The sequence below is a fragment of the Crocodylus porosus genome, unplaced genomic scaffold (assembly GCF_001723895.1).
Source record: "Crocodylus porosus isolate Cpor-Errol unplaced genomic scaffold, CroPor_comp1, whole genome shotgun sequence".
Taxonomy (NCBI): domain Eukaryota; kingdom Metazoa; phylum Chordata; order Crocodylia; family Crocodylidae; genus Crocodylus; species Crocodylus porosus.
The window spans coordinates 95,609,023-95,622,450 of NW_017728943.1; the positions used below are offsets into that span (position 1 = coordinate 95,609,023).

General features: G+C 42.5%; 1 protein-coding gene across 1 annotated transcript in view; it reads right to left on the minus strand.

The window, feature by feature from the left end:
* The window catches only part of RYR2 (ryanodine receptor 2), an 810,210-nt gene that overhangs the window by 123,109 nt on the left and 673,673 nt on the right, over positions 1-13,428 (minus strand). The window contains exon 74 of the mRNA XM_019549810.1: positions 11,542-11,676. Within this exon, the coding sequence (XP_019405355.1) occupies positions 11,542-11,676 (135 nt within the window). The remainder of the gene's footprint in view (positions 1-11,541; positions 11,677-13,428) is intronic.

The window sequence follows — 13,428 nt, forward strand, 5'->3', positions numbered from 1 at the left end:
GGTCAGGCAGGTCTGGACTGTGAGGGCTGAGGGAGTAGGTGGGGCCAGCAGGGATCCCCCCCATAATCCCCTCACCACTCTTCCAGCCCCCCCAACCCCTTACCAGCACTGGCAGCCAGAGTGTTTCTGTGGAGGACCCAGCCCCTGGTTCCCTCAGGACACAGAACGGGACCATGCCCTGCCCCGCTTTTTTTAACTCCGTTATTTTTTTAGACCCCTGGATATTCAGAGGTCTAATTTTTCCCCTGTGCTGCAAACTTGCAGCGGGGGGAACCTTTTTCTGTTTCTACATGTGCTTCTTGCAACATCTCAAAGGGTTGGAGATGCTGCAAGAGGCACATGTGGGCTCATCTGGATGTGCCCCTTGTGGGCTATACGAGACAGAACACTATAAAAATAGTGAACTCAAAAGTCACATGATTAAAATTATTCATTATGATTCAAGAAATGAGACTATCAGTTTCAGTGAGGAAGACAAATTTACCTGAGAGCATTTCTAATACCTTGAGGTCCCTGTCATGAGTGGCAATACATGCAGGATTAGTACACAGCCATAACTTATTTGGCTATGTGGAGTTGGTTTTGCCTGCTCTATATGTTTGCTTTTTTGGTGGGTGTCAATTTACTATGGGTGATATGTCAGTGTTAAACATGTGTTGTGCACGTTCATTAATTTTAAATAGAATAAGAAATGTGATTTCATTCCACAGAAATGTCAAAAGTAACAAAGGGCCTTGCCCTATGCAGCTATTTTTTGTAGTGCAGGCTTTAATTTACATATTTTATTTATCTTCAAATTTATAAACACGTGGTAGTTGTGCTTTCACAGTATGAGCAATTTCAGTGCAACCTTCCAACCTTTGGAGGAAGTGGGAGACATTACTGTTCTCTATGCTAGATTTTCTACACGTACTTTGTAGATATACACAGTGGAGGATGGCTTTCACTGTTGTTGGCTTTTGGGTGAAAATAAAACTCCCAAACTGAACAAAGCCAATTTTTATTCTTCTTAAAACCGATCTTTATTTTTCTTAATAGTATAAATGCTTACATTCAGAGCAAACAATATGGTTGGAATTAAGGGACAAAGGACATTTCAGTTCAGTTCAGTTTGGGGTTCCTGGCTCACTACAAAACAGTTTACAGTTACCGAGACTAGGCTTTCCAACTGATGACCTCTCCAGAATTTCAAGGTCTGGAACGAAAAAGCATCTAACTCCATGCTTGGAATGGAAGGATCAAAAAAAATATGGCTCTTCTAAGCTGCTGTTTTTCATTGCTGGATACACAGGAGCTGTGACTTGGGGTTCTTGAAGCAAAAATAGTGGTCCCAATAGGAGGGGCTTATTCAAAATCTGGAGAGCCAGGGCTATGCAATCTTGAGGCTGATGAAAATCAGTGCAGTTCTGCATCCATCTGTCCATTTCTGTAGTCTCCCAGGTGACAGCAAGGCTATACCTCATCACCATAAGCCTTTTTCTACCAGTTCCCCAGTCACAAAAAACTACTTTTCCAAGAGTTCCTCAGTCACGAAAAGACCTCCCTGTCCTTTTGCTTCTCAGTCAGAAACCTGTTCCTGAAGCTCTCATTTCTCACAGTCTTGCAATAGGTCAGCAAGCATTTTTTTTTTGCTTGCTAGTTTTCTAGATGTTCGTCTGTGGTTAGTACCGATGTTCTAAGGAGCTGGAAGCCTCATGTGCAGCAGACTCTGCTAAAACAAAAAAAAAGTAAACCAAGAAGCAGTTATTGCTCACCATGCACAGAATGATGGACTGCTGTTCTATTGCACTGCCTTTTATATTAGAGGGGCAGATATGAGGGGGCTGATGTCCCAAAAGCATTTTTAAAGGTTACATAGGGGGATAGGATAATACTTCATGTGCCCATCTGTTTATTGCTCATCTTCTGCAGGTAGCCCTAACATTGGAAGGTACATCCATGATCCATGTGACCAAACAGTAGCAAACAGAATGATAAGTTACCTGTATCCTTTGTAGTGCTGCTGGCAGCCTGAGTGCACTCAGGGGCAGCAGACAGTCTGGCACTGTGGACAAATGTGGACTCTGGAGCTAGGCATCCAGGCTCTTCTCACATGGTCTCAGTCAGGTTCCTGTGTACTGAGAAGCTGTCAGATTCATCTTCATCATGCAGTCTTTGGTGTTCTTTTGCATATCAGCTGCTTCCAAGATGAGGTGGAGGTCAATCCTGGTACCCTGTGCCAAAAATCCTCACCAGCTCATTATAATATTGACAGATGGCTTGGGTACAACCAGAGTTCTTTTTGTACTTAGCCTTCCTGTAAGCCATCTCAGATCCTTTGTTTTAATGCAGCTCTGCATGGCATTCCCTTTGGGACCCTGCTTGGTCATCACCTCAGAAAATTCCCCCAAAACCATCTTTATTTCTAGGTTTGCACTTCAGAGATCCCTGCTACTTCACCTCTTCCAAAATCCATGATCACATGCAAGGAAGCACAAAGAGGTGGCGTAGCACAGAGATAATAAATAGGTCTGGCGCTAAGTCTGCTGAATCCTGGGTCATGCAAGCGAAATGGATAGAACCTGAGTGAGTGCCAACATGTAACTAGGGAACTGACATCCAGTATTTGCGATCCAGATTAACAAAGAGCACACCAATAAATATACTGGCTGGCTGGGACAGACTGTGAAGCTGAGTGGGAAAGGAACTGCCAAAATGGTTGCGAGCACAAAAACAATCTCGCAAACATTACTACCATGTAACATTGTGGTGTGAAATTACTGATGATTCCAGCACCAGTAGAAACACCACAGTAATTTATGAGTTATGTTGTACTAAGGCACTGAGTCACGTGAATGCAGTTCTTTCTATGTAGGTGTAATTTGTTTTTCAGCAGAAAAACCACTCTTGTAGACAAACCCTGAGGCACATAAAGAAGCGCCCCAGCAAGGCAAAATAATGAAACGATATGAAATTAGAGGAAAATAAATTAGGAAATGTGAGACCTGAGATACCCTTCTAGTTTGTTTTTTTTTAAAGTGAAATGAATTTGTTGCTCAATGGTAGATGTGCGTGTGAAGGACAAGACAGAGACCTGAAGAATGATTTCAAACCACACCCCTCCAAAAGGATATGGATTTGGGCTTTACTACTACCCTACTGTTCCTACGGTAATGTACCCAAATGTTCAAAAAATTGGTGGCCTTGCTAGGAAGGTCCTTAAATACATGCTTAATGTTAAGCATATGACAAGCAGTTCCATGGCCTCTAGTGAGATACTCATGGTCAGAAATTGGACATAAAGGATAATAGGAAAGTAGAGCTGAGAGGGAGCACATGGGGTCATTTAGTCTAACAATGGGCAGATGTAGAATTTTTAAAAAAGGAGTATAGATGGTGTGGCACATCATCAGACATAACACCACATTTTTCTCCAGTTCAACAGAAACTGGAAGCTTTACTAATGTGCTAGGGGTCTACCACTATAATATTTAGTTTACAATCAAAGCAAAGACAAATATAATTGTATTGGAATGTGCATTAGTTTGCTAAATTATATATTAAATTTAAAAAAACCAACAAAATAGGCAAAAATAATCAAAATATACTGTTTTATTAGGCCTGTAGTTGTCATAGTGAAATGCACAACTCTCATTCAGATTCATAACATAAAACCTGCCTTCTTGAGTGTCCTGACAGTGCCTCCAATACTTGACTGTCAGTGATTTGTACACCTGAGTTAATATTACCACACCCAAATTAAGGTTTTTAGCTACAGCTAACAGCAGTCTGTAGGGCTGTAAAAAAGAAGAGAGAATTACCAGAAATGGCTAACAAACAGCAAAACTGCAGAAGAAAGGACAGTTTGAATAATGGAACACCAAGGCCATTAAAAAAGAGAGAGAATCCTTAACACCTATGGAAAGATTAGCAGGAATCAAGTTGATTATGAGCCAAGAAGTCAACTCATTTCCTCAGTGCTGCCTGAAAATAAGTGCTGTTGTCACTGCCAAGTTTCAAAGTTTTGCTGCAACAAAAATCAAAGGAGGGGATGCAAATGCTGAATCCAGCCCCCTGCTCAAGGCAAAATCAGCCCTGATTAAGCTATCCCAGTCAAGCATCTGCTCTTGAAAATTTCAAGGAATGGAAAATCCATAACTTTTCTACATAGCTTTGCCCAATGCTTGATAACCCTCATAATCAGAAAGTGTAGCTTCCTCTGCACAGTTTGAGGCTACTGCCCCTAGTTCTGCCCCCTACAACCACGAAAAGTCCATCTCCATGCTCTTTATAACCACCCTTCAAGCATTTAAAGACTGCTATCAAATCTGCCCTTCCCCTACTCTCTCTTCTCCAGACGAAATAACATTCTGTCACCCTTTCCTCATGAGTCATTTTTCCCAGGTCTCTAAGCAATTTTATTGCTCTCTGCTGGACTCCCTATTATTTGTCCACATCTTTCTTGCAACATGGGGCTCAAACCTGGAAAAAGTACTCTAAGTGAATACTATGGCGTGAGACCTCACGTTTCTGCTCAGTAAGGGCTTAAGCCCTACAGAGCTGCATCAGAAGGCAGTGTAAATAATTTAATGGCTCCCAATGTCTTTAAAAATCAGTGTCATTTTTTTCTTTTTGTAAGGAAAGGTAACACTAAAAAGGGATCAATACATATCCCTAAATCTGCAGGGAAAATAGGAGGTGAAATATGTAAGTAAATTAGATCTATTAGAATAAGGACAATACCTTCTGAGAATAAGTGTGTCTTCTATTCAAAAGATAAATTTATTTTAATATCACCTCATTGCTGGAGACTAAAAAAATGCCATGTGCATCTATATTAGGTGCTGCTAAATAAAATAAAAGATATTTATTAATATAAACTGAAAAACAGAAATCAGCATATTTTAAATGAATGGCATATTAGTGAATTACTACCAGAAAAAACAGTAAAAGAGAGAGGGTATTTTTTTAAAGAAGAAAATAATCCATAATAGCCATAAACACAAAGACTAACTTGACAAACATACCAAAAATGCATTCTCAGGGTTAGATCCACGTTCATGTCTTTCTGCAACAAGGATTCAAGGAACAGTGCTTTCCAAGTGACCAGTCCTTGCAAATGTACTGAATTTACTGAAGTCTATATGGTTATCTGTAAATTTCCTGGACAGGAATAGAGCAGGGGATAGCTACCCACTTTGCCATGCTTTTTAAGTGAATGTACTTTTACATACCTCCTAATATCAGGTCTTCTAGAAAATAGCAATGACTGATATGGCTCTTTAGATGCAACAGATACAAGAACTTACCTCTCCTTCAGGGCCTAGACAGCCCTCCCTATTTGCATGAGTTTAGGGAATACACTATTAAAAGGCTACTCCCAGAAATTCAGCAAGGAAGGGCAGAGGCAGGGAGCTACAGTGGGTACAGTTTCATCCACATGGAAAAGTGTTTCAGCCAGATTTACCAAGATTACCCTAGGACCCAGATCCAAAACTGCAGGGATGACTCAACTTCTGGGGGACAAAGAAGATTAATTCCCTGCCTCATCCCACCATCCATGGGAACTTGGGAAAGAAAGAACCTATGTTCTTTCACAGTGCCACAGGTATGACCTATGCCACAATGACCGAGAGCTCAGGCCCCCAAAATGCTGGCTGTTAGCTTTAGACAGCTTGACCTTCAGCATGTCCTGCTCAGGCCCTCCTTTTGTCTGCCATGTCTTGTTCTTGGATATTGTTGGGAGGGTTCCTGATTATCAGTAGTTCTCACTGGTTGCACACAAGAGCACTGTGTGGGGCTCCACCTCCCCTCACACCTTTTCCACATACTAACCTTCCCACAGAAAGGTGCAACCACAATGTTGGTTCACTAGATGTTGTTCATAAGATTTTAGAGAGAATGTCACCAAATCAGGTGACCATTCAGCCTGTCTAATTTTCTGTCTAATCAGTCAATTATAAGTAAATGATAAGCAATGAAATAAAAAAATGTTCATAATTCATTGGCCATTAAGAAAATCTGTTCAATTAATTCCAATAGGAAATCAAAGAGCAATAATCATTGAAATCAAACTGTCCAGAATTCATTAATCATTAAGAAAATTAGCATGGCCAATTAATTCTGATAAATAAACAACAGAGATCAAAATGTCCACAGCTCATTAATCATTAAAAAGTTCAGTCTATCCAATTAATTTCATTGAACAATCAAATAGCCCTCAATTCATTAAAGACCAGGGCGTTCTCCAATATGGAGAGAGCAGAAGCTTACAAACTGGGGCACCTGCTTTCCCTGCTGTTCAGCCACTGCTGTCATCCCTGTAAGGATGCAGGAGAATTATCTAGCTCTTACCAGGCTCCAATGCTCCACCCAGGTACCAAAAGGGGCATTTCTAGGGGCTCCTACCCTCAGGTTCCCCTTTGGAGGGCACCTCTTACTTCCATAGAGGGACTTACTAGAAACTCAGCCAGCAGCAGCAGCAGAGCTGTTCAGCTGATACGGCAACCTTTTTTAGTTTTTAACTCTCCTGACTGGTGGCCTATTAATTCCATCTCCTTCCCTCAACATCTCTTCTTTACAGTTTCACTCTGCCTGCACTTTATGCCCACTTCTTTCTCTACTCTTTTTTATTTCCTTAGCCCTTTTATCTCTGACCCCCCACATCTTCAATGCCCTTTTTCTGATGCTTTGTCCTCCCCACTCAGCTAAAATTGATCTCTTGCCCTGCATTTTGTGTAGCACCTAGCACAGAGGCGGGCAATTATTTCAGGTGGAGGGCTGCTTGAGTTTTGGCAAGCTGTTGAGGGCCACATGGATAGCCCCGCCCCTTCAGTTGTCCCAACCCCTGGTTGCCATCTTGGGACTGGACATCCCACCCCCTGACCTTTGCCACTGGAAGTCCCTCCCCTTGCACAACTTACCAGGTGGCAAGGGGTTGTGGACCCCTCTAACATCCTGCCCCAGCAGTGGGGTTTCAGGGGAATCAGATCTCCCCCAGAACTTTCCCCCTACCTGTGCCAGCTGGTCCCAAAAGGAGAAGGCTCTGCCACAGCTTCTGCTGGCCAGTGCTGACCCAGTCGGGCTCACCCCATCCCCAGCAGCACCTGGGAAGCTGGCTTCAGCCGAATGCTTCTCTGGATAGGATGGACCCAGCCAGATCTGCACCAGCCAGGAAAAGTGGCATGCAGCTGAGGTTGGCTTCCAATATGCTGCTGGGGATGGGAGGAGTCCGGTCAAGTCTACACCAGCCAGGAAAAGGTGGCATACAGATGAAGTCAGCTCCTCATGTACTGCTGGGGATGGGAGGAGCCTGACCAGGTCTCCACTGACCAGGAAAGATGGCATACAGATGAAGCTGGCTCCTCATGTGCTGCTGGGGATGGGAGGAGCCCAGCTGGGTTTGCAACGGCTAGTAGAAGCAGTGGCAGAGCCATGTACTGTTTGGGATGAGACGACCCCGGCCAGAGCAGCAGAGGCTCAGCTGCACTTTCCCCCTGCCTGCACAAGTCAGTCCCAAGCAGCATACAGCTCTGCCGCTGCTTCTGCTGGCTGGTGCTGACCCAGCCAGGCTCCTCCCATCCCCAGCAGCACGTGGGAAGCTGGCTTCAGCTGGATGCTGCTCTGGATGGGGCGGGCACGGCCGGGTCTGCAACAGCCAGAAGCAGCGGTGGAGCCGTGTGCCCCTCAAACTGGCCGGCGCAGGTAGGGGGGGAAATGCACCTGAGACCCTGCTGCTCTGGCTGGGCTCATCCTGTCCCAAGTGGCACGTGGCTCTGCTGCCACCTCTCCTTCCTGGTGCTGACTGCACCAGAGCTGTTTCCTTTCCCCAGTGCAGGCCCAGCCTGACCCTTCATGGCCCAAGCAGCACAGCACAGGGAAAGCTTGTCCATCAGATGTTTTCCTGTACTTACCTTTCCAGTCCTGTGCAGCAAAGCAGAACCCAGCCCAGACACTGTGTCCCCTCACCAGCGCCACAGGTTCTGGCCCAGCCCCCCCCCCCTCAAGCTGCAAACGTGGCCTGAGCCAGGGGCGTGGCAAGTCTAGCTGGGTCTGGCTGAGGTCAGGATTGGTTGCCTCGCAAGCAGAATCCAAGGAAACAGCCTGAGGTGCTGCAGCCAGCAGCTGGTACTGCTGAAGGCTTTTAGAGAGGCAGCCACCATTATGTGGGTTTTGAAGGGGCTGCACGGGCTGGAGGGGAGTGCTTGGCAGGCCGCATCCAGCTCGCGGGCCATATTTTGCCCACCCCTTACCTAGCACAATGAATTTGCCACCTTGGTTACTAAGGATACTAAGGTACAAATGATATTAATATGTGCGCTTGTCAGATCATCCAGGTTAAGATTCTGCAGAATGGGGGCTCTTAACTTCTGCCATCCCCGGAGTTGTGAATGGAACAATAGGTGACTTCCTTCTGATTCTTCTAAGTATCATTCACTAACAGATATCCAGCAGTCAACTTAGGTCCAATACCATCCAGCAGTGCACAACCCTGTCCACTAAGAGAATCTTATAATCATACTCCAAATATCTTTGCAAGCTGGTGACTGCTTTTCTGACAGTTCTGAGAAAAGAAAGAAAATACACAAACCTAGGGCAAAAGCCATAAAACAAGCCCCAAATGAAAAGTATTTAACATCCAGGTAGAGACGATTACAAAACTGCAATTGTGAGAATATGAGCAATTGCAATCCATGACATTTAGAAATATTAGCCACATTTACTTAAAATATCACAGAATTAATCAACCATTTAAAAGATAGCCATGTACATTTATCCCAGGGTGGTAGTGGGGGGGAACAAAGAAACAAACAAACATCTGAGGCACATCCAGACAAGCGTGGCCATGCAGTATGTGGTGCTGCAAACATATCTCCAGTGCCACATACCACATACTGAGGTGTTCAGGGATCCAGAGGCCAGAAAAACCCACAGGAAAAAAACCAAATGGAGTAACATATGCATGGGCTGCACACGCTGCTGAAAAGCGGAGCTGGGTAGTTGCCAGCCAGGCTCCACACAGCAGCAGTGCCACAGGTGCAGCCCCAGGAGGCTCCCAGAACCCCAGGTAAGGCTGCTGTGGCCAGCATAGTGCTGACTCCAGGCTCCCCTACTGCCCCTGTAGTAACTTGCCAAAACGTGCATGGCATGGGTGTTCCCTGAGGACAAGTAGCTGCAGTGCAAAGTGCAATGCTGTTATTTGTCCCTGGGGAACCAAACATTCACACTCATCTGGACATGGCTCTGATTGTCTGAGGAATAAAGGTATTGAGCCAATGGCATCAAGCCTCTGCTGGTGGAAGGTTTAATAGTTTTATAATTCTGGATTGGAAAAAATCCAACAGATATCTTAGGGAAACAGACCGAGAAATGGAAATCCATAATACCAGTTCATACTAATTTATCAGAGTATAACACTTCACCTCAGTGAAATGACTCAGTTAAGACAAGAATAAAGGATCCACGGAAAGTACAACAAAATGCCAATGATGAGAGTCCTCATTATCTGAATCTCCTTTCCTAACAAACTGACAGCATTTACCCTGGTTTTATTGACTTTCAAACACACCCATAAAAAAAGTGGCAAAAGTGCAACTGCAGTGGGTATTTGGGGGGGAGAGGGGGAACAGCTAATGACAGCCAAGTCAATCGGGGAAGGGAAGGGAAAACAGAGCCCTGACACTGTGCTATGAACAGCTGGGCTTTTCCATCCCTGGGACCATGATTTGAACATGTACAGATGGTTCCTTGGACCCAATTTACAATCATGTGGCTCACTTTAAGCCACATGATCATAGATCAGGTCCTGTGTATGTACAAATTTGCTCCTACTGGGAGCTGTGCCTGGAACGTGCCTGATTTAAGTCAAGGTGGGGGTAGTTAATGGGTTCACAGGAGGGGTTTGGGGAGCTTATCTATCTAGGGCTGAGCTGGTACACATGTTCAGGTAAGATCAGGTACAAGTTAACCCGGTCTAGGTAGTTCATCTCCTAGGTGAACTAAAGTTAGATTGGGTGGGCCATTTTTTGCCTGATCTAACCTCCTGGAAACTGTACAGATCAGCACTTAGATCCACCTTACTGTTGTTAGGTCCATCTAAGACTAGATATAGACATCGCCACATCAGCTGTGCCATGGTATGTCACAGCATAACTGATCTGCTTTACTGGCCAAAACACATGTTGCCCCTTGTCCGGCCCTTGATGGTGAGGAACAAGGAGCAATATGATTTCCCTGCTTTCCTCACTGCTCAAGAACCCTGGGGCTGGCTAAGCAGGAAAAGTGCCACAAGGCAATAGATGTCAGCAGCAATAAAATGGCAGAGTCTATTACTATGTTTTGTCGTGCCACTGATTTTCCTGTCATGTGCCACAATGAAGGGTAAGAACGTCTATTTTCTCAGCATTTGTGTCTCTTTAAAAATGTTTAAAGTTGGACAATGTCTGTTTTCACTCTAAGTGTAAGGTCTGCAAGTGGATGAACTAAATTACATCAGATGGCCATTTTTTTGCTTGATGAAACGTCCCAGAACCTGTGCACAGTTCAGGACTTAGGTCAGCTGAACCCTAGTTGGGTCAATCTAAGTGTAGCATCTGTATATGCCCTGAGAGAAATGAAAGACTCTGGCAGAAATGATGGCAGATGGTCAAACTAGCACTTAGAACTGCAGCTTGCATCTCTGTACCAGCCAGAGTGAATTTAAAACCTACTTATTGACTCATACTTTGCTGTACAACCGATTATCAGAACATAGCTAGCGTTGTCAGTCTTTCCAGATGAGCAAGGGTTTTCTTCCTTTTAAATGTGGACAATACAAGCCACTTTCTACCTTTTAATTGTGGACATTTTTTCTCGGGCTCATTTTGTAAGTATTCTTTACTTTTGTTCCTTCATTAAATGTAATTTTTAAAAACAATTTACAGTAATTAGATTGCTACAACTACAGTATGACATTTGAATGGCCAGATGTATTAATAATAATAATAATAGCAACAATACTAACAACAATAACAGCAACATCATTGTTTTCAAATTGCCCAAATATTTGCTATTAAATTGTATATTTTATTATTTAATCTAGTCTTCTTAAAATTATGGCAAACCAGCAGCAATAGAGATGGTACAGACAGCTAAGTGATTACATGGTGCTAGCTAAATGACACCACAACAGATTTAAAATTTCAAAACACCTGCTTTTAGAGGTATAGATTGTAGCCATGTTGATCTAAGGACATAGGCAGACAAGGTTTTTTGAGTAAATCCAATATTCCTTTTTGAGATTAACTCAAATAGTTGGAAAAATTCTTCTTTGCAAGCTTTCAGGCACAAACACCCTTCGTCAGGCTTCTTACTACTTTTCCAGTTAAGCAATTGTTGATGTTGTAACAAATAATAAGAGAATCATGACGTTTTCTGTCTACTAAGATAAGGGCCATACCATAAGAAGGGTTAACCCCAGGGGGAAAAAAACATTATTAAAAACAAACAAAAATCCTTGGTTAATACCGTGACATATTGCCTGCAATTCTAAACACTTTCTGCTATGAAAAAGAAAAGTCTAACCTGTTCCAGATGAAAAAGTACATTAGCTATATCAAGAACTCTTTCCACTGTCTTCTCCGGATCAGAGGTATTTTCCGTCCTGTTTGGTAAATCTTTGTAAAGGGCCATCTGCCACCTAATGGCAGGATCCTCAAGCTGCAGGAATAAAAGAATTCACATAAGAACTAAACAAGCATTGAAACAAAAGGGTACAGCAGTTTATTAAGTACTAATGAGGATGCTTCTAAGGCAGCAGATGATTTTGTTTTGCTAACCCTTTCCTTTTGAGTGTCCAAAATGCAGCAGTTGAAATTTCTTTAACGTGGTACTGTTCATTTGAAAGCAAAGGAAGGATACATACAGATAGGGCTACTTGAGGAATAGCTTGTTGAAGATGTGTTGAACACTTAAAGAGAACTACAGAGGCATTAAGGAAAGAAGGAAGCCTTGTCAGGGGCGCACTAGACACTGCCAACATCGAAGTAGAAAAGCATTTTTACAGAAGATATACACCAAGCTACTACGTAGTTTTCTATGTATACGAAATATACATTTTAATATACATATGCCCAATCATTATACAAAGAACGTTCAAATTGCTCTTTACATTTGGCATTCCTACAACTATACTGGTTTTTATTATGACTATTTCTAGTCTTTGTATATTAGTCATGAACAGGATTAAAGATTTCTGACTTATTAGATTTATTATCCTGATTTTTATCCTTCTTATCCTTATTGGCAAATTTCTAAGATGACATCAGTGATCCAAATTTCACTGTCTGCTAGTAAAAAATATAAAATGTTAAGAAAAGAAAATTAAAAATGCCGCATTTATTACTGTAGCCTGGCTGTATAAGGCAAAAATATTCCCTTCAATATTTTTCTATTTAAAGTTTAAAGGGAATAATTTTCCGCATTTCAATTTTACCAAAATTAGTAACTGAACTTTACTTTTGATCAGGATGTAGCTAAGAACACTGTGCTATTACTGTGATCATTTTTTATGCCAGTAGTACTGACAATAGTAAAACAGCATAAGAAAATGGATCTCACATTTTACTAGGAGCTTTGAGACCTGAATTTTCCTCCTGATCCACCCATTGATTTTGTGTCCCTTTAGTCAAGCCACTTAGTATGTGACTAAAATGGGGATAATAATGCTTATTCATCTCAACAAAGCACTTTACAATCTATGGATTAAAGAAGTGCTAAAAATTACTATAAACTTACACAGTCAGTCAGTAATAGCTTATTGCACACTAGAAAGCCAGGAATGGCAGGTATCCTTTCTACTTTTAGGCTTTTCCATTTCTTAACAGCTTTCATATCCACAGTCCTGGTGTGAGTATTTGATTGGATCATCATGAAAGGATAATCCACAAAGGACTTTTTAATCACAGGCAGCAACATCTTTTGAACAGAGGGCCCACCACTTTCTAGTAGGGCAGAGCTTTTCTGTATATGTAGCTTTCTATGGATGTGAGTGGCAGACACGTCAAGGCTTGAATTAACATGACTGGAGAAACATTTTGGTGACTTGATCTTCATCCATGTCAAAATGAAAGTGAGTTTTGTCATCAGTTTCTTGAAAAAAAAGTTTTGGTACTGAGCATGCAAGGAAAGACAGAAACAGGGTGAAGACAGGAGAAGACAAAATGTAACATAAAGCAAAACACTTAACTAAGATGGTTCTCAAACCATGCAGATTACAAATGTGAAATGATTTAGACAATAAATGACATTTAAATGGGAGGTAAATACAATGGACTGAACAATGTTATAGTGAGTACTGAAAGTGACATCAAGGGCACTGACAGATGTTCAGGTCCCTAATCTAACTCATGGCAACTTACATGAGTGAGCTGCCATGACACAACAGATGTTCAGCTGGGGGAGGAAAGCCTG